At 53.5% G+C, this 21,971-nt stretch overlaps 1 protein-coding gene across 1 annotated transcript; it reads right to left on the bottom strand.

Annotated features, from left to right (window-relative positions):
* Positions 1 to 20,669, bottom strand: Frmd8 (FERM domain containing 8). Its single transcript, XM_050137410.1, has 11 exons — positions 20,505 to 20,669; positions 20,119 to 20,203; positions 18,295 to 18,462; positions 15,598 to 15,699; positions 15,186 to 15,244; positions 14,914 to 15,080; positions 10,117 to 10,341; positions 8,304 to 8,427; positions 7,418 to 7,561; positions 2,654 to 2,858; positions 1 to 1,421 (listed from the first exon to the last, which is right to left on the bottom strand). Exons 2-11 carry the CDS (start codon positions 20,201 to 20,203, stop codon positions 1,300 to 1,302), a joined length of 1,401 nt encoding a protein of 466 aa, XP_049993367.1. The 5' UTR covers positions 20,505 to 20,669; the 3' UTR covers positions 1 to 1,299.
* Between the last annotated feature and the right edge of the window lie 1,302 nt (positions 20,670 to 21,971).

Below are 21,971 nucleotides of genomic sequence, written 5' to 3' on the forward strand. Positions count from 1 at the left end.
TGTGGTAGGCACTGGTTTTAATTATAAGTCAAGTGACAGGAAAGTCTGAGGACACTCGGGACATTTAGTCACACTGTCCCAGAGGATTAAGGCACAAGTGATGCTTCAGGAAATGCATAGTTTGTGTGTGCACACACACACGTCCTGGCCCCTCACGCAGCACACCTGGAGCCATCCACAGCAGTCGAGATGACCAAGACTGTTGCCGTGTGTGGCTGGTAGCTCTGGGAAGGCACATGACTCCAAGAGGATCGACTACAGTGGAGGCGACATGACCCTACAGACAGACATTCCAAAAGCCAAGGCAGCCGTTCCCTTCTCTGCAGCCGAGACCTCTGGAGCTCACTGGGCAGGTAAGCTCCTTCCGCATAGAGAAATGTGAAGGGCTGCATTTCTGCGGCTTTCCACTGAGAAGACAAAGTTCTGTGTCTCTGAAACCTTGTGGGAACTCCCAGGGAGTACTAAGAGCCGCATACTCACCATGGAGGGGCCTAAGGGTCTGGAAAGCACCCCTCCCTGGACCAGCTCCTCTCTAGAACAGAAAGGGAGCAGAGCTGGGCCCCTTTACAGCATCCATAGGAGAAAAGGCTTGCGCTAGTGTGCAGGCCTCAGGGAGCCCAAAGCGCAGTGCAGACACTAGCAAGGGAACAGCTGGAATTGCAGGTCCCAGGCTTTAACCACTCAAAGCAGACGAGACAAGACAAAGTCTAACACCCTGAGACCCAGATCGCAAGAAAACAGGGTTGGCAGGTGTGGGACAGAGCCATTCAAGTCCAGGGAGGTGAAAGGGCTTTTCCCGTGCGGAGCCAGTCCCGAGGACAGCCACAATCCAGCCCAGAGGCAGGCAGCACAGGCCACAGGAAGGCAGCCTGTCTGCTCAGCCTCCACCTGCAGAGCCTTCCTCCAGTCCCACTCCCCCTGAGAGGATGTGTGGATGGAATGTCAACAGAAGGAAAACAAGGTAAGGCTACCAGGGTCCCGGAGACCAGGCAAGCACTGAACTGCCAGGTCCTGAGCTCCAGCTTCAGTCCCCTGCCACCGGAGCTGCCAGCAGTCCCTGCGGGAAAAGCAGGAGGGGCAGCTGCTGGCCTGGAGTTCAGGAGGAGGAGGAGGCTGTAGAAAGTGCTGCAGGCCAGCTCTTCCCATCAGGCTCAGGGCAGGCTTGTTCATCACTTTTCCAGCAGGCCATGGTGTACAGCACAGCCCCGGGCCCACAGCCTCTGGACTAGTGTGGCTTGGTCCTGCCTGGGGCAGTGCCTGTTCAGGTCTGGGGCGCCCAGACGTCAGGCATGGCTTCCCTCAGCTCTGCTCCAGGCTGTTGTCAGTGGGCTGTACCACAGTGTAGCTGCCCTGGCTGGTGGAGAGCTGTCGGCTGAAGAAGGATGTGGTGCGCTTTGGCTTCACCCGCTTGATCCCCTTGCCTGTGAGGGTGAAAGAGACAGGCTGAGAGGAGGGGCTGGGTGCGGAGTCTGGACTCTGAACCACTTCCCCTGAAGCTGTCGTCACTCGGAGCCCATCTCCATCCCGGACCCCATCAGCAGCGGCAAGATAGGGAACCATGGCCACCTCGCCAAGCCAGCCAGAGGGAGGACTCCAGACCGGCTCTGCCGAGTGACTTTCGGAAGCCAACAGATGACAATGACACCTTGGTGTGCCTGCTCACATCCTAACCCCATCAACTCGTGAGGAAAACATGCAGTTCCGACAACGGGCCTCCCCAACATGCTCAGCTAGCACCCTTCACGCACCCAGGCCACACGAAAGCGCGACAATTACACAGGGTCAGGGTGTCTGCGGACAATTTCAAGCACGAGCTACAGTGAAGATAGTACGTGATATACTAAAATTAAAAGAAATAGGGGCTGGAGAGATGGCTCAGTGGTTAAGAGCACTGGCTGCTCTTCCAGAGGTGCTGAGTTCAATTCCCACAACCACATGGTGGCTCACAACCATCTGTAACGAGATAATGGTGCCCTCTTCTGGTGTACAGGCATACATGGAGGCTGAATGTTGTATACATAATAAATAAATCTCTAAATCAATAAATAAATGCATGCTGGGGGCAGAAAGATGGCTCAAATATTAAGAGCTCTGGCTGCTCTTCCAGAGAATCTGAGTTCAATTCCCAGCACTGCCATGGCAGCTCACAACCATCTGTAACTCCAGTTCCAAGGGATCTGATTCCCGCTTCCGGCCTCTTCGGCACCAGACAACCAAGTTGTACACAGACACACATGCAGACAAACACTTATAGATATAAAATAATTAAAAAATGAAAGCTGCACGCCTTTAATCCCAGCACACGGGAGGCAGAGGCAGGCGGATCTCTGTGAGTTCGAGGCCAGCCAGGTCTACAGAGCTAGTTCCAGGACAGGCTCCAAAGCTACAGAAAAATCCCGTTTCAAAAAACTAAAACAAAGAAAAATGACCCAAAAATGAAACAAAAGGCATGAAGAGTTTCCTTCCTGTTTTCCATGTTCCAGAAGATGCTATAATGGACATGTTTGTCAGTGAAGCAGTAGATGGGTCAGAGAGGAAACGTTCCTAAGGGCCGAGGCCCCGTCTTCCTTCACCCACCCTCTGGAGTCCCTGTGGCATGTGTGCACGTGCGTGCTGTGTACACACCGTGTGTGCTATCACACACACCACTTACTGTCTTCCACATAGTCGATGGTGGAGAGATGCTGAAGCCGGCTACACACCACACTTCCCTGCCTCCGTAGCTTGGGGCGCTGAGTGGGAGGTGGAGAGGGGCTGGGAGCTTCCTGAGGACCAGATGCGCTCTCCTGGGGCAGAGTGGACTCAGCAGCCTGGCTCAGCTCAATGCAATACTCAATGAGGCCACTCATCAGCTCAGCCTGGGAGGGGAGAGGGGCTGGTGTGAGGCCAAGAGCAGCAACTGTTGAGGAACACAGTACAGACACACAGCCATAAACACACACACCACTGCTTCCTGGTGGGTGGGGGGCAGAGGAAGGGAGGAGAGAAAAGGCAGGGTATCTACATCTAAGGAGCAGAGGGCAGGGAAGGTGTCTCTGATATGACTTCAGAGGTAAGGTCTAGAAAGGAGGATGCTAGTCAGAAGGCACAGCTCAGGAGGCTGTGAGGAGACTGGGCTTCTAGAAATCTGCCACAGATAGGGGTGGAGCTGTCTGGGTGAACAAAGCTGCCCATGTGCTAGCTGAAGACACTTTTGGCCTAAGGACGAGAGTGAGGTCACTGGCTGGGGTGACTCCTGAGCAGTTCTAATGTGACACCTCAGGAGTCTGGAAATCTGGAAATAAACGCCTCTTTACACAACAGCTACAGTGGGGGAACAGCAAGCTAGGCGCCATGACAGCTGGCCTAGGGCTCTGCTCGTCACAGAGGTAGCATCTTTATTGGGCAACATGCTCACTGAGCACCTATTGTGTGCCTGGCCCTGCACAGAGGGTGGAAATGGGGTCTCTGAGCACCTACTGTGTGCCTGGCCCTGCGCAGGGGGTGGAAACGGGCTTGCTGAGCACCTACTATGTGCCTGGCCCTGCGCAGGGGATGGAAACGGCTTGCTGAGCACCTACTGTATGTGTGGCCCTGCACAGGGGGTGGACAGCTTGTTGCTTACTGGTGCATCTGAGAAGCAGAGACCTGAACTGAATCAGAAGCCTGCAAGTTGACACCATTGACACTGGTCTAGCCCCTGCCACCTGTCCAGTGTTGCCTGAGGCCTGCACAGCAGCCTAGCCTGGCCTGGGGAGCAAGAGGAGAGTAGACAAGCTCCTAGACCTTAGGCCTCAGTCTCTGCATGTCCTGTCCTAACGTGCCTAAGGAAAAGCTCAGCCACTACAACACATCCTCTCATGAGCCACACCAACAGTCACGGCATAGAACTTGGCCAGTGGGACTAGAAGGGAATTTCCCTAACCGTCCAAGGCATCTAGGAAGCTCTGAGCTAAACCCACATTGCTGAGGGGGACTATGTTTTCCCTTGGGTCAGGCGAAAGCCAGAGACACCTGTCTACCACTGTCCTGACTGTCATTGAACTCTTGTCAAGGACAAAGACTGAAGTGTGACAAGCATGCAGATCGGGAGGTGAGACCAGGCTGCCCCCGTTCAGACAACATAACCAGCCACACAGAAAACCCTCAAGAGCTGGCAGGAAGCTGGCAGAAGTGCAGGCTGTGGGATTTTTGAGTAACAAATCCATAGCGCTTCTTCCCTTCCTTCCTTCTGAGGTAGGACTCGCTAGAGACCCCATACTGGCCTTGGCCTCATTATCTTCACACCTTGCCTGCTGGATTGGATTACAGGTATGTGCCACCTGGCTTCAAATAGCTTGCTAAGCATTTCAGAACTCCAAATAAGGAATGCCCAACTGATAAAAGCATGTGTAAACACTGCAAAGAGAAGAAACTCTGAAATCGGGCACTCTCTTCTCTTTCTAAAAAGGTTTATTATTACTTTATGAGTGTTCTGCCTACATGTATACATGTACCATGTGTGTGCCTGGTAAACAAGGCGGTCAGGAGTGTGTTGGGTCCCCTGGAACTGGAGCTAAAGGCAACTATGAGCCGCCATGTGGGGGGGTGCAAACTGACCCCAGTCCCAAGCCTTAACCCTGAGCCGTTTCTCCGGCCACTGTTTCATTCTTTCCTTCTTTCATTAAAAAAAAACAAAACAAAACAAAACTTATTTGTGTTCATGTGTGCAATGTTTGGGAGTTAATCCTTCTTTTCCACCTTGCTTGAGGAAGAATCTCTCGTTTCTTTAGCTTTGCCAAGTACCCCATCTAGCTGGCCCATGAGTTTCTAGGAGTCTCCTGTCTCCCTCCCATCTTACCACAGGACTGAGGGTTTACAGTGCAGATGACATTTGCCTTTTCATGTGGGAGCCTGGGATCAGATGCGGGTTAATACTGTGCCGCCAGCACTCTCGCTCCCCGAGCCTCCTGCCCGGGTCTGCAGGGTGAACCACCGCGCCCGGTACCAAGCATTTCAGCTAAGGGACGGCCAGCTTCTACGGAGCTTGGCACCCGACCTACTGTGGTTACTAGTGAATGATACAGACAAACCAACGGCTTAGACCAGGGAATCCGGAAAACAACAACACAAACCACACCCAGGGCTGCAGAGAGGGCTCAGAGGTTAAGAGCCTTCGCTGCTCTCCAGAGAATCCAAGTTCAGTTACCAGTGCTTAGGTCAGGCGAGCCACAACTTCCTGTAACTCTAGCTGGCCTCCAAGGGCCCTGCATACATATGACATCACATAAATGACTTAGCAAGAAGAATCCCACAGAAACGGAACAACTGGTTATCCATAAGCACAACACAATCTTGACCTGTATATCAAAAACTCTTTATAGCCAACAAATGACTTTGGGCATGGTACCACACACCAGTAATCCTAGCATTTGGGAGCCCAACTCTGAGGCCAAGATGGCCTATATACTAGGCTCTAGGGCCACACAGTGAGAACTTGTCTTAAAAAACAACTAGGGCTGGAGATGTGGCTCAACTCAGAGAAAGCTTTCCTAAACATGCATAAAGCCCTGGCCTCATTCCTCAGCACCACATAAACAGGGCATGGTGGTTCACACTACAATTGCAGTTCCAGCACTCAGGAGGCAGAGGCCAGAGGATCAGAAGTTCAAGGTCATCCTCAACTACACAGCAAGTCTGAAGCCAGGTTAGGTTATAGGGGACTCTGCCTACAAACACACGCGTGCATGGGAGGGAGGGAGGGAGGGAGGGAGGGAGAAGGGACTCATGCCTTTAATCCCAGTACTACCAGGAGAGTGAGTTCTAGGCCACCAGGGTTACATAGCGCTCGCGCTCTCTCTCTCTCTCTCTCTCTCTCTCTCTCTCTCTCTCTCTCTCTCTCTCTCTCTCTCTCTCACACACACACACACACACACACACACACACGACAAATGATTGATCTGAGCTGACCTTAGTCGCACAGGCATTAGCCAGTGTGGAAAGATAGCATCATTAATAGTATTATTAGGATAAACCTGCAGTGTCCATCCCACTATTGGGCTATTACAATAGCAAACAAATAAAAACAGACAATACCCGGTGCTTGCCACTGTGGAGAGCAACTATAGAAATATGAACACGAAGCTGTGCGGAGCTCTGGAAAGCAGACTGGTTGTTTCTATTAAAATGGAATAATTCAATTAAAAGTGCACAATCCAGCATCTAAATCTAATTAAAACTCACAGGTTTTAGTATGATTTAAAAAAAGGAGGGGAGTGGCTGGAGAGTTGGCTCAGAGGTTAAGAGCACTGACTGCTCTTCCAGAGGTCCTGAGTTCAATTCCCAGCAACCACATGGTGGCTCACAAACATCTATGATGAAATCTGGTGCCCTCTTCTGGTGTGCAGGCGTACATGCAGGCAGAATGCTGTATATGTAATAAATAAATCTTTAAAAAGAAAAAAAAAGGGGGGGTCCGGGGATGGAGCAATGGCTCAGTGGTTGGCAGCACTGGTTGTTCTTCCAGAAGACCTGGGTTCAATTCCCAGCTGTTGTAACTCCTGTTCCAGGGAATCCAACACCCTCACAGACACACATACAGGCAAAAACTTAAAAAAGAGGGGCTGTGTCCACATGAAACCCTATGCACAAATGTTCAGTGTAGCTTACTACCAAAAGTCGGCATGGGAACAACTCACAGGCTCTTCAGTGGGTGAGCGAGCTGTGCACCTGTGCAGCTGACCAACAATGAAGAGGGATGATGGGGACCTGGGGTGGGGTCATTCAGGGGCAGAGGATTTGCCTGAGTGTATGGCCTTGGCTTTGATCCCAGCAGCAGAAAGCAAAGAAAAGAGAATGGACACACCACACAATATGGGCGAATCTAGAAGCATGATGTTTAGGGAAAAGCCCCCACCCTTGATGGCTGCCACATTACACAGTGAAGGGCCCAATACAACTTGTGTTCCTATTTGCTGCTCAGTAGTATCTGGGCATTCAACTGTTTGGAAGATCAAAGGAGAGGACATGTGTTTTACGTGCTAAAAGAAGAAAGCGGGGCCATCAACAGTCCCCAGAGAGGCTCACAGCACGGGCAGCTCTGACGTGGCCAGGGGAGGGGAGAAGCATGGGCGGTGGATGGAAAGACTAGCTCTATCTCCTCAGAGCCTCGTCCTTCTGCACCTGCTCCTCAGCTGTCCTCTCAGGGGCTCCTGTGACAGGGAAGGCATGGCTGTGCAGACAGCCTGAGCTGGCCCTCGAGGGACAGCCTGCAGCTGTCACCCCCTGGTGTGTGATCCCAGAGCAGGTGCAGGGCTCACCAGAGCTGCTCGGGCCAACTGAAGCCAGACACCCTCTTCCCAGGCCCTGGGCAGCACTCCATGCTCCTTCCCGGGCATCTGAGAGCTCCCGTGGTTTGGGGTGCACTGGGGACCTGGACCCAGCCTCTGTCTAAGAGTACCTGCTTGGAGTAGATCCTCAGGAGCTTGTTGACAGGTGTGCCGTCACTGTCACCATCGAACTCTAGCCACAGCACAGGCTCCTCCTCCTCGGGGGAAGTGTGGTCCCATGACAGCTCCTGGAAGCGCAGCCCCAGCAGCACATGCTGGGGAACAAGGACTTGGCTTATTAAATTCCATTTCCCGCTGGATCCCCATCCTGGGCGCTTGCCTCGCCATATTGATTTATTTTCCTTTCTGAGAGGGTCTCACTATGAAGTCCCAGCTAGCCTCAGGCTCACAGGATCGCCTGCCCCTTCCTCCCTCTGCTGGGCTGAAGGGTATTTATCCTTGTTTGTTGTGTCACTGAGGACTGAACTCAGAGCCTTGGGTATATACAAGGCCAGACTGCTACCCCCGACTGGACCACAGACCTTCACGCTACTTCTGCATCTCTATCTGGACAAAGCCAGGAATCCGTACTCTTCAGTGCTTCCCCCCAGCAGGTCAGGCCCCTGACGGTTAGGGAATCAGCCAGGCCAAGGGTTTTGCCCTGAGGACAGCTGGGACCGGCATGCCAGGGACAGGTGCTGGCAACCGCTGCATAGGGAGGGCTGTGCACAATCCTGTTTACAGGGTGAGCCAGAGGTAAGGCAGACACCAAACCAGGGAGCTCCTAGACACTACCCACTCGGTCCCAGTCCCAGCTGCCACCCCTCGGCATGGCTCAGAAAAGCAGACCCAGAACAGACTCAATGCGTGAGCACGACTCCAGGGACATCCGTGGAAGGCAGAGTCACCCACACTGTCTACTCAGTACTGTTCCTCAGACGCCTGTGACCTAGGTGAGCTCCTTTCTCCCCACTAAGGACAGTTCAGTCCCACCCTGAGGGCTGACTGGGGTGGTACCTTCTCCTTGCTGTCGATGACATGCACACCCTCCAGACTGATGGCCACGGTAACTGGTTTGCGCCCAGCGCGATGCAAGAAGCCTTGTGCTGGCTTGTCGACCTCACCATGGAAGAAGGCACACCTGAAAGGCACTCGTGTCACACACAGGAGACTACTCTGGGCACTCGGAAGCTTGAGCTGTTTGGGTGACTGAGGGGTAAACAAAAGCCTGCCTTGGGGGGATGGAGGGTAGAAACTCCGGGATGGTAACACCTGACTGAACAGGGGAAGGAGGACCTGGGGGCTATAACACAGGGTGGGCCCTGTGGGCAGAAGGAAAGGACAAACTCAGGAAAGATAGAGCCAGGTGTGTCAGGGACCTCAAGGAGCCTTGGTGCCTCAGGTGAGGCGTAAGGTTGAGCCTGCTGCTCTGTCCATGGCAAAAGTCCTTTAGCAGGAGGGGCCTGCTGGTGCATTCAGGAAGTCAGGGCTGCCTAGGACAGTGGCATCTGGGCTTAGGACTAAAGGGCAAAGTGAGGTGGTTTCAGGGTGGTAAGATGCCTCGCTGCCGTCTCCTCTATGATAGGCCAGGATTTCACCATTTTAAGGCTCACCCCTGCCTCTTGCACTTGCCTAAGACAAAGCCCAAGGCAAAGTCAGCTCTCTCCATGCAGGAGGGGACTAAAGGTAAGTGCACCCCCCCTTCCAGCTTCCATTAACTTCACACACTATTGGACTGTCCATTAGTGAGCATATGCACAGGGACACACACACACACACACACACACACACAAAATGTCACCTCATCCATTATAAAAACCACATTGTTTGTCCCTGCTAGGGCTACATCTCCTACTCCATTGTCCAATAAAACTCCATAAAAGCTAGGCACACTTGCTGCTTCTTTTTTGAGACAAGAGTTTCTCTTTGTAGCCCGGGCTGTCCTGGAACTTGCTCTGTAGATTAGGCTGGCCTCGAACTCACAGATCAGCCTGCCTCTGCCTCCCGAGTGCTGGGATTAAAGGTGTGCGTCTCCATCTGGCGCATACTCGCTGTTCCTAACCCTCTTCTCATCCTGCCTGACTCTCCCACTTCCAGCAGGCAGAGGCCAGTTCACAGCAGATGCGCTGGACAGGGCACAAGAATGAAACCCTGAAGACGCAGGGCTGCAGCACGTGGCGCCTGGCACGGAGACACACTCCTGCCTGGACAGTCTCCCCCGCACCATTCCCTCCGGCCATTTCTGAGGGCTCCAGATTTGAAACAGTCCAGCCAGGAACCCAAATGCCCATGTGCAATCATCAGTCAGGCATCCGGCAGGCATCTTCTCTAACTGGCAGCTTCCAGCTGGCACATCCCAAACCAGGTTCCCACCTGAAGGAGCCTGCTCCACTGAAGCCTGGGTCCCAGCACATGACAGCTGGCCAACACAACAGGTTCCTTTGGAAAACCATCTGCGTCTAGACTACTGTTCCCACCTCCTCTGCTCTTCTGGCCGCTACAGCAAGTGGTTCCCTACCCCTGGTTTCCCATTCAAAGGGCAGCATGTTCACTGTGTGGGGCGTGGCCAGCAAGAGAGATTATTTGTTACACTGTGGGAGCGAGAGCACTAGCTGAAAGGGCAACCAGCCAGGCCAAAGAGGGCTGTGGCGGGGAGGACAGAGGAAGGAATGCCGGCTAGAGATGGGAGGAAGTGCGGCAAGCCAGCTCTTCAAAAGAAGGACGGTGCCACTGGAGCACAGTGGGCTCTCCTGCTGCCACCCTGTCAAGCCTGGGGGCGGTCTGGAGGACACTGAACAGGGGACAGGAGCTCCCGAGATGCACCACTTACCCGTAGAAGGGCAGCTCATGGCACTTGAGGAGGTAGGCGCGATAGTGGGAGCCCAGGGCAGCCTCATGCTCACTCTCACTCCCTGTTGCTTCTTTTACCTGGCGGTAGGCGTTCAGCAGGCCTTGCTCACCTGGCCCAGTCTTGGCCCCGCGGCCCCGAAAGGCAGCAAAGAGGCCATGGCCTCGCTTGCAGAGGTGGGCAGGGAGGAAAGAGTCCAACTTCTCCCTGCAGGGGAAGGAAAATGGGGTAAGAATGGCCCTTCCTGGGTGGCTGAGGTCTTCAGGGTGTGAGTACCTCCCTCACAGGGTGGGCAAGGCTTGGCAGGTGGCAGGGCTGAGGAACCTTCAAGGCATGACTGTATCAAGGTCCTCTGCTGTGTAGCAGCATGGCCAAGTCTTTCTTTGTACACCAGCTCCCAGATAACCACACGAGACTTCTTATTGTGAAAGCTCGGCCTTAGCTTAGGCTTGTCCCACTAGCTCTTGTAACTTAACCTGCTTCTATTAATCTGTTTTACCACGTGGCTTTTTACCTTTTTTCTTTTTTAACCTTTCTTTAATTCTGTATGTCCGACTCCCTCCATATCTCCTTGGCGTCTGACTCAAGCCTAGATCACGTGCAATCATCAGTCAGGCATCCAACAGGCATCTTCTCTAACTTCATCCCCCTCCCCCGCCCCTCAGAAGCCCCGCCTATAACTTCTGCCTAGCTACTAGCCATTCTGATCTTTATTAAACCAATCACAGTGATGTATCTTCACACAGTATACAAACACCCCACAACACAGCAGGGTGACAGAGGTCCTGAACTAGAGATTCCCCACCGTCCCCACCCGGCAGTGGCCTGCTCCACTGTTGAGCTGGGGGTGGGATGCTCTTCCTAAGATAAAAATGGGGTTCCAGAAGAAGGGAACTCATAACAACTTCTAAGCTATGGAGGGACATGCTCTAAGCAGGAGGGAGCCCAGAGCAGCAAGCACGGTGTGGTCTGACTGGGGCCCCCACAGGACACTGAGACCAGCAAGGGCACCTGCCTATCAAAAGAGGAGGGATAGAGGTGCCACCCTTTTCCTAGTAACAGGTCCCTTACACTAAAATACAAAGGCTCTGCAAGCCTGGGCCACAGGGACAGGCGAGGGTTACCATCTAAGGCCACACTCAGCTCCTGCTCTCTCCTTCCCTGTCGGCACCTTCTGTTCACCCAGGAAACTGAAGAGAACACTCTAAGCTGGCAGAGACACAGACAGGGTGTCACCAGGACCAATCTTCACCCAAGAGGGAAGGAGATAAACATTTTAACACCCACTGCATGCTGGGCACTACGGAGAACCCCTTTCCCACCAAATGAGGTCTGGTGACTCTCAGGGCCAGGGTGGCGGGGGAGAACAGAAGGCTCAGGAGGTGCTCAGGTCAGGATGGGAAACCAGAGAGGGCAGGGGAAGAGAAGAGTTTGGCTGGAGCAGGTGGCGGAACGACGCCGTGTTCTGAAGCTGGACGATAGTTTCCCGAGCGAATGGGACTTTTTCTACCCAAATGATAGGAACGTGGGACACTCTGAGCTGCTAGCTTTGTGTCACTGTGACCCAGCTAGAATCACCTGAGAAGAGGGAACCCGATTGAGGAAATGCCTCCATAAGATCCAGCTGTGGCCTGTCTAGGACATTTTATTTTCTTAGTGACTGATTGGGGAGAGCCAAGCCCACTGTGAGTGGGGCCACCCTTGGGCTGGTGCTCCTGGGTTTCATAAGAAAGCAGACTGAAGGGGCTGGAGAGATGGCTCAGAGGTTAAGAGCACTGACTGCTCTTCCGGAGGTCCTGAGTTCAATTCCCAGCAACCCCATGGTGGCTCACAACCATCTGTAATGAGGTCTGGTGCCCTCTTCTGACCTGCAGGCATACATGGAGGCTGAACACTGTGTACATAATAAATAAATAAATCTTTAAAAAAAAAAAAAGAAAGAAAGCAGACTGAAGCTAGGTGTGGCGCATACCTTTAATCCCAGCACTCAGGAGGCAGAGGCAGATGGACCTCTGTGAGTTTGAGGCCAGCCTGGTCTAAAGAATGAGTTCGAGGACAGTCAGGGCTACACAGAGAAACCCTGTCTAGAAAAAAACAAAGAAAGCAGACTGAGCAAGCCATGAAAGGAAACCAGCAGGCAGCAGCCTCCATGGCCTCAGCATCAGCTATACCCACCTGGTTTGAGTTCCTGCCTTGGTTTTTCTCAGTGGATGGTGATTCGGGTTAATATATGCCAAGCAAATGCTTTCCTCCCCAAGCTGCTTTTGGCCATGGTGTTTCCTCACAGTGGCTGGAACCCTAACTACTGACAGCCTCTCAGTGTCCTGTTCAGCAAAGAATGACTGAACACCAACCGTATCATCACAGACTCACGGAAAACAGGGCACCTTCCTCATACAGCTACAGCTTCCAGGCTCACTCTGGGGGCAGGGGAGGGTCATAGCTTGGTCCCAGGTCCATGCTATCGGCTTGCCTATAGTCCAGCCTTCTGGAAGCATTTTCTCTATTGAGGTTCCTTCCTCTCAGATGTTAGCTTGGGTCAAGTTGACATAAAACTAGCCAGCACCACGTACCACACTATCCACGTCCATTTTTGGTGGAAAAAGTCCCACCCACTCGGAAAACAGGAACATGAGGCAGGAAGGCTCTTGGTGTAAGTATGGCCATTTTACACCTCACGTCACCTCGGCTCCTGCTGGCAGAGAACTGGCTACATCCAGAGCTGTGGGTCCAGGCCCTGCTACAACAGAACCATAGACCCCACGGGCACAGAGAGCCCAACATAGTCCTCATAACTTTGTAAACCTCCCCAGTGTCACCCTCTCCAGAGAGGAGACCTGGGCGTTTGGAATCTAAATGCCCAGGCCATGGGGAGGGGCGCTGCTCCAAAGGAAGAGAAGGCAAGGCCAGGAAGGAACCTGTTAGCCGAGTCCTAGGTGCGGTGCAGAGGGGACTCCAGCTGTGCCCATTTCACCATCTGTGTCCCAGTCACCCCAAGTCCTTTTTTATTTTTTGAACAACAGCTCCATGTGTCGTGGAAAAAGCCTATTCTCAGCTCTTGGGTGTGTGCAGGCTTACAGTGGGGTTCACGGGAGACACAGCTGCAGCCCAGCAGTGGCCTAGCCCCTGTACTTCCTTCCTCCAGGTGGGCCTGGCATAAGCTATGTGTCATGAGAGCCAGGCTGGGGGCTCCAGCTGGGTAAGGAGAGTGGCACCTCTCCTCTGCAACACAGCTGCCACAGCCACCTGGCCACAAGGGAATAACACGCTGAGCCAAGAAGACAAGAGCTCACTGACAATGAGGAGCACAGGGTCCTGGACACAGCTGAGCTCAGCCCAGGACACCCTGGCCATCTGGACTTGCATGTCACATGAGTGAGCAAAGGAACTTCCTGTGCAAATGAGCGGAGCTGGGCTTGTGTGTGTGTGTGTGTGTGTGTGTGTGTGTGTGTGTGTGTGGTGTTTTTCAGGTATGAGTGCTCTGTCTGCATGTGTACCTGCACGCCAGAAGAGGGCATCAGATCTCATTATAGATTATAAATGAGATCTGGTTTGAGCCACCATATAGTTGCTAGGAATTGAACTCAGGATCTCTGGAAGAGCGGTCAGTGCTCTTAACCACTGAGCCATCTCTCCAGCCCTGGAGTTGGGCTTCTTCTCGGGCACAAGAAAAACAGACTTGCCCATCTTGAGGTCCAGGATGCCATACATGGCCACCAGCCTTAGACAGCTCAGCTGTAGGCCTTCACGGGGCTTTGAACCCAGGATAGTCCTGCCAGGCTCCAAACAGTATCAGCACAGGGTCTCTCTTTGTTGACTTACCCATTGCAGGATTGGGGGAACAAGGAACCCTGATTAGAAATTGGTCAGAATGGAAGTTTACTAGTCACCAGACTTTGTCATGATTGTTGTTTGTCTTAACAGGGTTTCATGTAGCCCAGGCTGGCCCTGAACTCCTGATCATGCTGCTTCCACTTCCCGAGTGTCTATGGTAATTATGAGGATAAGGCACCATGCCTGACTCACAACTCTTATCCCAGGCTGGCCTGAACTCAGGCCATCCTTGTCTCAGCCTCCCAAGTGATCACAGGTCTGAAGCTAGCCCAGGCTGGCCCAGAACTCAGGCCATCCTGTCTCAGCCTCCCAAGTGATCATAGGTGTGAAGCTAGCCCTTGCTGGCCCGGAACTCAGGCAATCCTGTCTCGGCCTCCCAAGTGATCGCAGGTGTGAAGTAGACCTTGTCCCTGGAATTATTTCTAACCTCTGTGGAGGTAGAGACCAACCTGGTCTGCTATCATGGCAGACTCAACTCTCGTCTTTCTAGAGACAAACCAGAAGTAGGCAGCGGCTTGGTGAGTGTCTGGAAAACAGGATTCTATTCTTGCTGTTTGGAGTTTAGCTGAACTGTTACTGGTTACTGGGCAGGTGTGTGTGTGTGTGTGTGTCAAGGGCACTTCCTGACTGTGACACCAATGAACAAAGGCACCACTCCCTCCAGACTTCGCTAGAGACAGGCTCCATCCGCACGTGCACATCCCTTGCCTGAGGATGCCTTAGACTCACTTCGTGTGTGTATCCACTGCCCACAGACCGAGGAAAAGGGAACTCAGAGAGGTGGAGACCTCTCACCAAGGCCACCCAGTGAGCATGTGTGCATCAGATGCCTGGCTTCAGGACTGCTGCACCTTGCAGGACCTAGAACTACTTGGTAGTTCTGCAGGTAGACTCCTGCAGAGCGTATTTCCCACCGGTGCCCATCTCAGGCCTCACTGTCCTTACCTCAGAGTGCAGGCAGCAGGCTGGCCAGGCTGATAGGGCCCAAGCTGCACACGGCACACGAGGGCACCCAGCACCTCACAGTCCTCCAGGTCACAAGGGTACCGAGCAGTCAGCACATTGCCCTTGGCTTCCTCATAGAAGAGCCGCAAGACCTCCTCATCATGGATCTGCAGGCCGGTGTGGCATGAGGACAATGGCTCAGAGGAACTGGGCAAGGCACGGCTGTCTACGCAGCTAAGGGTTGGGGGCACTGGGCTCTGGGCACACCTTACCTGGAGCTCTCGGCGCTTTGGGAAAAATACATTCCTTCGGAACTGAAGGGAAGGCTCATCTGGGGAGAGAAGCTGGAGTCAGTGCCTGGTCCCCTTGCATTATGCGGCCCACCTCGCCCTGCCCTAAATGGCCCCACCCCAGCTCCCAACCTTGTTTTTATCCCTGGAGAGAGCCCTCCTGAATGGGGGGTGCTGACCAGAGAATAAACACACAGTGCAACTCTGTTCTCAACGCCCCCAGTCGAGCCTTCTCAAGACCCCCCTCAGATGCCCCCTAGACTGCTGGGAAGATGGAGCCCTGCCCCAGCAACACTGACCCATAGGGAAAGATGAAGCCCTGCCCCAGTGACACTGACCCATGGCCACATTGTCACCCACAGGGAAGATGGAGCCCTGCCCCAGCGACACTAACCCATGGCCACATCGTCATCTGTGGCATCCGTGAAGCGCAGCAGCAGCTCCGGCCACTGGCGGCCCAGCTTGTAGGGCTGGTGCTTGGGTTTCAGCTGCACTTCTACAAGGCAAGAAAGGAGACAGCCATGAAGCTGCGGACCAGGCCGATGGTTCCTATCCACCCATCATGCTGTTCACCAACAATGAGGACAGTCACATCCAACAATCACTGAGCAGGCCCAGCGTCACGTCAAATGATTTAAATGTATTCGCCCTGGGGCAACCCAGATCTCCACTCTACTTGGAGAGAACCAGGCTGGGTTAGCCACCTGTCTCAACCCAGAGCAGATGAGATTCAGCTGTACACTGGGGCCCTGGGAACTCGGTGCTGGGGTCCTGAGATGTTAACTGAGAGGTGAGGTAGTGCTGGGCTCACGCAGGGGTGTGCGAAGATGTCCGGTGAGGATGCCACCACATGCTTGCCAGACACGGACGCTTTCCCTCTGGCTGTCTCTTTCCCCACTAACGGCTGAGCACTCTGTCCTGCCACCCAGCCAGATGCTAAAGCTTCTTTGATCACTTGGACCTTCCTTCTGTGCCATGATCTTGACCAAGTAGCAGCCCCAGCTTCCAAGCGGCCATCTTGCCTCGAGCCTCCCCCATCCAACCTCTGCATCTAGCTCCAAACTCTTCTTGTCCTATTTCTGACTCAGCTTTCCCAGAGAGGGTCCACAGCCTTCATGTCCTCCACCTCCCCCATCCTCCCACTGTCCACAGGCTCACAAGATGCGGCTATGGGGCAACAAGATCACTCATTTCACCTGCAACCCACAAGGGCTGGCAACTGCCCAGGGCCACACACCATCCGCAGCGACATGGGACCAGACTTAGTTTCCCAAACCTCCCTTCAGTGTACAGCTGACTCAAGAGTAAAGATGTCCTCTCAGTCCTCCAATGCAGAACCCCCTGGGTCTGAGTCCCTGTCCGTCCCAGCACTGAGAAAATCCTGGGGACGGGGTGTGTCCCTCCCGCCTTCCCTTCCATGTCCCAGAGATCCCGCCATCAGAACAGGGCTATCTCAACACCACAGTCTGACTTCTGGAGTGGACTGTCTTTCCTAGCAGACATCATCCTGGCGCCAGTTCCATGTAGACATGGGGAGAAGGCCAAACACAGCAAAATGAGGAGCCTGACGGCCTCTGCCTCACAGGCACTCATAGCTGGGGAGGCAGGTCACTGCTCTGCACTGAAGTAGCCTTTCAGCCGCCCACCCCAGCCTGAGAAGAACGGAGGTGGTAAGTGTGCAGCCGCAGGCACTCTCCTGGACAGTGGTGCCACACAGGCCTGCATTCAGCTCTAGTCACTGGCGGGCGGGGTGTGAAGGAGGGAGCGGGATGAACAAAATAGAGTTGGAGCCGGCTGCTCTCGCGCGGCAGAATAGGGCCGCCCACTAGGACCTGCTATCCCCAGCTTTCCAAACAGCCAAGGGGCCCACAGGCCTGACCAGCAGCTCAGAGGGCAAAGGAGGGGCTGGGACGGCAGGAAGAGGGTGGGTGTGAGCCTGGGAAGGCAACTGCAGGAAGCTGGGGGGCAGGGAGGAGCAAGGATGGGGGATGGAGCTCTTCCCACAGGATAGAGGCAGAAACCCTAGGGACCCCAGGAGAGGAAGGTAGCAATTCTGATCCCTGGGGCCTGACCTAGGCTGTCCCATTCAAATTCTTGAGACCAAGTGCCCCCTTCCTCCACAACAAGGGAATAGCCACTCTTTTTTGTTTTTGTCAACACTGGGGACTGAACCAAGGGCCTTGCACACGCTAGGCAAGTATCTACTACTAAAGGGAACTTTTTAAAAACATACTTTGATATATGCTCAACTTAAAAAATTGTTATTATCATTATCATTAATTATTATTGTGTGCACATGTGTGGCCACGAATGTGGAAGTCAGAGAACGACCTGAAGGGACTTGTTCTCTCCTTCCACGACACAGGTTCCAAAGGTCATACTAGGGTACCAGGCTTAGCGGCAGTGCTGTTACCCACTGTGCCATCTTGCCAGCCCTCAAAGGAAAATTTAAGCTCAGAAAACATGCCTCATGCCAGCACTGATCTACTTCCCAAAATGATGACAATGACCTTCCTTGAGTCCCTTTCCTCCCATGTCAATAGGCTCAGGGACCACAGTGAGGGACTTATTCATCTGCTGGCCTGAGCGTCTATAAAATCCTGTCTCCGTTCCCATCCCACTTTGGGCCCCAGCCTACAAGGGCAGAAAATCTGGTCGTGGAGCCATAAGCCAGGTAGGGCAGGGCCTCTTGCAGAAGGCCATGTTCCTCTTCTTTCGCAGCCCCACACCTAAGCAAAGGTGTCCCTGTTCAGGACTACTTCCTGAGCCACGTCCACACTCTTCCCTACTGCCAGCGGTCCAGAGGTTCGGCACTGTGGTCTGTCTCGGACCTGACACCCACCAGCCTAGTACTCCAGATCTGAGGACCTCACACTGCAGCCACGGGGGAAACACTGAACTCACACTTCCAGGGTGTGGCTCAGAGTGCAGGCTCTATAAGCAGGGGCTCCAGCAGCGCTGCACCAGCACAAGAGAAAAGGCAGCGACAAAGGATCCAGAAACCCCTCTGGGCTCTGGGACACACCAGGTCCCACCTTTCCCTGACAGGTTCTGATAGCTAAGCCCTCTGTCTGCCCCAGTTCCCACTTACCCAGAAGAGGGGAAACAAGCCAGAGTGCAAAGGCCTCCAGGGCCACATCTGGAAGCTGCAGGACTTCATGGACTGCACGGTGCAGCTCATGGGCACTGACGGAGGACAGGTTCTCCACGGCCAGGGGCACTACCGTATCATCAGCAAGGTACACCAGCACATCAGCCACTGGAACGTGAGTCAGACAGGGTCAGTTGAGGCCCACCCCCAGGCCAATGAGGCATTCTCCACCACCCTCTCTCTGCCCCCTCACCATGACCCAGGCTACACATATCCCCTCAAGATCCCTTGAACCGTGACGCTCATGGCCAGGTATAGGGGCATGCACCTGTAGTCCCAGGACTCAGGAGGCTACAGCTGGGGGGGGCTTCAAGTTTTAGGACAGCCTGGACTACATAGCGAGACCCAGTATTCTACAAATAAATAAATAAACCAGGCAGTGGTAGCACACACTTTTAATCCCAGCATTGACAAGGCAGAGGTAGGCGGATCTCTGAGTTTAAGGCCAGCCTGTTCTACAAAGCGAATTCCAGGGCAGCCAGAGCTGTTACACAGAGAAACCCTGTCTTGAAAAACCAAATAAATAAATAAATAAAAGTGCTGCCTTTAAGGGCTTTTTGAGACCTCAAATTACCCAGAACTGTGGCCCAGGTACCAGCCCCACCTCACCCCCTAAGGCTTGCCATAAAAACCACCTCCCTTCCTTGGCAGCATCAAACACTGCTGTATTGTCAATGTTTCTCAGGTGGGGAAGGAGGATGGGGTAGTTCATTCTGAGGTCACATTTCCCTATCAGGCTGGGAGCAAAGCCAACTAGTGACCTTCTGACTCAGTCTGGGTCTAAGAGCAATGACAATTTCCAAGGCCACCCCAGGTTACCGCAGGGGCCAGGTCTCAGCTTCGTTGGGACTCTTCAAAACTCTAAGGATCAATACTGTGGCTTTTGCAGATAGCTTTAAGTACACTAGGAAAAAACAAACAACTCAAATAGCCAAGTGTTCCCTTAGAACAAACTGGATTCCCATCTGGAGCCCAGAGCCAGTGGAAGACGCTTGCCAGGGTGGCCAGGTTCAAATCCCTATCCCCGAACCACAGGCCCAGTAAAGGAACACTGAGCTCGGGTGCTTAGATTCTCAACTTGTAATCCTTGCCTGCTCTCTGCTTATTGGCTGACTACAGTGGGGCTCCTTGTCAGTTGTAAATCTGTAAAAACAGTTAACACCCCTTCCTCAAAGGGCCACCAACCAACCCGATGAAGCATGTGACCGTGCTGGGGATGGCACATAGCTAACACGGCCCAGACACTCTTTAGATTCTATGTCTTCTGCTCCAGCAGCTACTTTGAGAGATCAAACAAGTCTCCTCCAGGAGACTGCAGTTAGATCCATTTTATAGGCAGGAAAACGGGGCCCTGAAGGCTCAAGTTCATGATCCCTTTGGCCGGCTCCGGGAGTCTGGACCTAACAAGCTCTCTGGGGCCAAACTGCCTTCCAATAAAAGAGGAAGCAAATCCTCGCTTTCAAAAGACTGCTTGTGAGAACGAAATGGAACAGAGAGTGTGGTGTCAATTTCCACTTGTCTTCACTGGAACACAGGCCTTTATACAGATGGGAGAAGACTCAACAAGAGGATGGCTTGGTCACTAAGCTGGTGACAGAGCCCAGCTAGGTCCTTTGACTTCTGTGAGTTTGCCACACCTTAACACATCGTATTTCCTACTGACTATAACATTAACTTGCTGAAAAAAGAAGACAAACGGGAGCCACGTCCCCAGAGCTAGGACCAAAAAGAGTACAGAAGATATGAAAATGGGTAGAGACCTACCTCGGGCTCCCACGGAGGAAACGCTGCTTCGGTGGGATCGCTCCGCTGGGCCCAGCTGCCCCGTGCTACCTTCTGCCCCATCCATCTGTAATAGGAACGACAGAGAGCATTTAACGGGGATCCTGGGCAGTCGGTCTCAAGCTTTCATGCAAGAAGCAAAGGGGTCCCGAGCTCGGTCTACAAGTCTCAATCTAGGTACAGTGATCAATTGTGTCGGCTGAAAGTGGGGAGTGACCCTCAGCCGAGTGCAGGTCGGGGTGGTGCTGGGTCAGGTCGGTGACCGTCAGGTGCAGGGGTCGGAGGTCGCTTGCAAGGGATGCCCAGGCAAGTCGAGGCGCGCCCCCGTCCAGGGCGGGGACCCGGGCAGGGAGTGACCGCGCTCTCACTTCGCAGGGTCGCAGAGCTCGCTTCCTCACGCCAGAACGCCACCCGATTCAGGCCTCCAGTGGCCCCACCACCACGCCCGCCGGTGGGGGTTCCAGGCTCCCGCTGAGGGTCGGTACGCAGGCTTTGAGCCGCGGAAGCTACCGTGGGAGGAAGTTCGTGCCGAGGCCTCGCCTCTCTGACCATGGGAACCAATAGGAGCCCGAAGCCTCGGCGCACGCGCGCTCACTCGCTCCGACAGTCGGCCTCTCCCACCCGCCCGCCCCAGCCCCGTGTGTTGGGCACATCTGAAAGTACTTGCCACGACCCCCCGAACTAGTTATGGCCGTTGTTTTGTTCCGTTTCTTTTCCTCTAAGATTTCTAACTTTTCTAAGATTTATTTAATATGTATACAACGTTCTGTCTACATGGATGTATGCCTGCATTCCAGAAGAGGGCACCAGATATTACAAATGAATGTGGTTGCCGAGAATTGAACTCAGGACCTCCGGAAAAGCAACCAGTGCTCTTAACCTCTAAGCCATCTCTCCAGCCCCATTGGTCCTTGTTGTGTCCCGCACAGCCAGCTACTTTAATGACCCGTGCTGCTCCATTCACAAGACCCTTGATATGTGAAAGGATGAAAACCAAGGATGAGGGAGCAAACTGCTGCTACCTCTCCCTGTGACTTGACCAGACCCCGTTATGAAATGGAGATGCTTCCTTGGGACCACCGCTGGGTTGGGCAGTAGGTGGTGTCCTCCCGGGTCTGTCCTGAAGCGCCTTTTCAACCCCTAACGACCACTGACTCTTGGCCTTGGGCAGGAGCCCTCAGGGCCCTCCAGATCTGTTTTTCACCTGTAGTGTGAGAAGGTCGGACTGAACGACTCTCGACAATCCCTTTCACCCTCAAATTATGTCTGTGTGTTTAAAATATGGGACTTGCTGTGCTTCGAGGGTACGGTCACATAAGTCTGGTTGTCTTAGACCCTCCAAGAGCTAGAGGCATGGTGGTCCCGAAGAGATAAATGCAAAGTCACCTGGTCCCTAAGTCTGCGAACCAGCGTGTGTGTGTGTGTGTGTGTGTGTGTGTGTGTGTGTGCGCGCGCGCGCGCGTGCCTGTCTGTGGCCTGGAATGTATGGAGAAAAACAAGTCCGTGGGCCCTACTCAAGTCACAGGAACCAGAGATTGTTCCAGAGGCAACAGTGGCGTGAGGATCAGGACGAGGACTTGAGTTCTCATCACCTGGTTTCCTTGCTGAGAAGCAGGGTGAGCTCCTGGCTGGTCTCCAGTGTTGTTTTTGTTTCACTGAGCTTTTCATTTAGGGCCAAACTTGATGGCACACAAGCCTTTAATCCCAGCAGAGGGAGACCGAGGCAGACAGATGTCTGATTTCCAGTTAAGAGCTATACAGAGAAAAACCAAAAACCAGCCAACAAAGCTAAAGTAGGCAGGCTAACCATGGGGAGAAAGGCCTGTATTCCTAAC

The sequence above is a fragment of the Alexandromys fortis genome, unplaced genomic scaffold, assembly GCF_014885135.2.
Source record: "Alexandromys fortis isolate MF-2015 unplaced genomic scaffold, M_Fortis_MF-2015_v1.1 scaffold_3, whole genome shotgun sequence".
NCBI classification, from domain to species: domain Eukaryota; kingdom Metazoa; phylum Chordata; class Mammalia; order Rodentia; family Cricetidae; genus Alexandromys; species Alexandromys fortis.

Bases quoted from the DNA above. Each gene is read 5' to 3' on its own strand.
- Frmd8 (XM_050137410.1), bottom strand. From the start codon at position 20,203: ATGGATGGGGCAGAAGGTAGCACGGGGCAGCTGGGCCCAGCGGAGCGA. The intron at 18,463-20,118 runs GTAGGTCTCTAC...CTCACGTTCCAG, and splicing joins TTCCTCCGTGGGAGCCCGAG to TGGCTGATGTGCTGGTGTAC. The intron at 1,422-2,653 runs GTAAGTGGTGTG...TCACCCTCACAG, and splicing joins CATCGACTATGTGGAAGACA to GCAAGGGGATCAAGCGGGTG.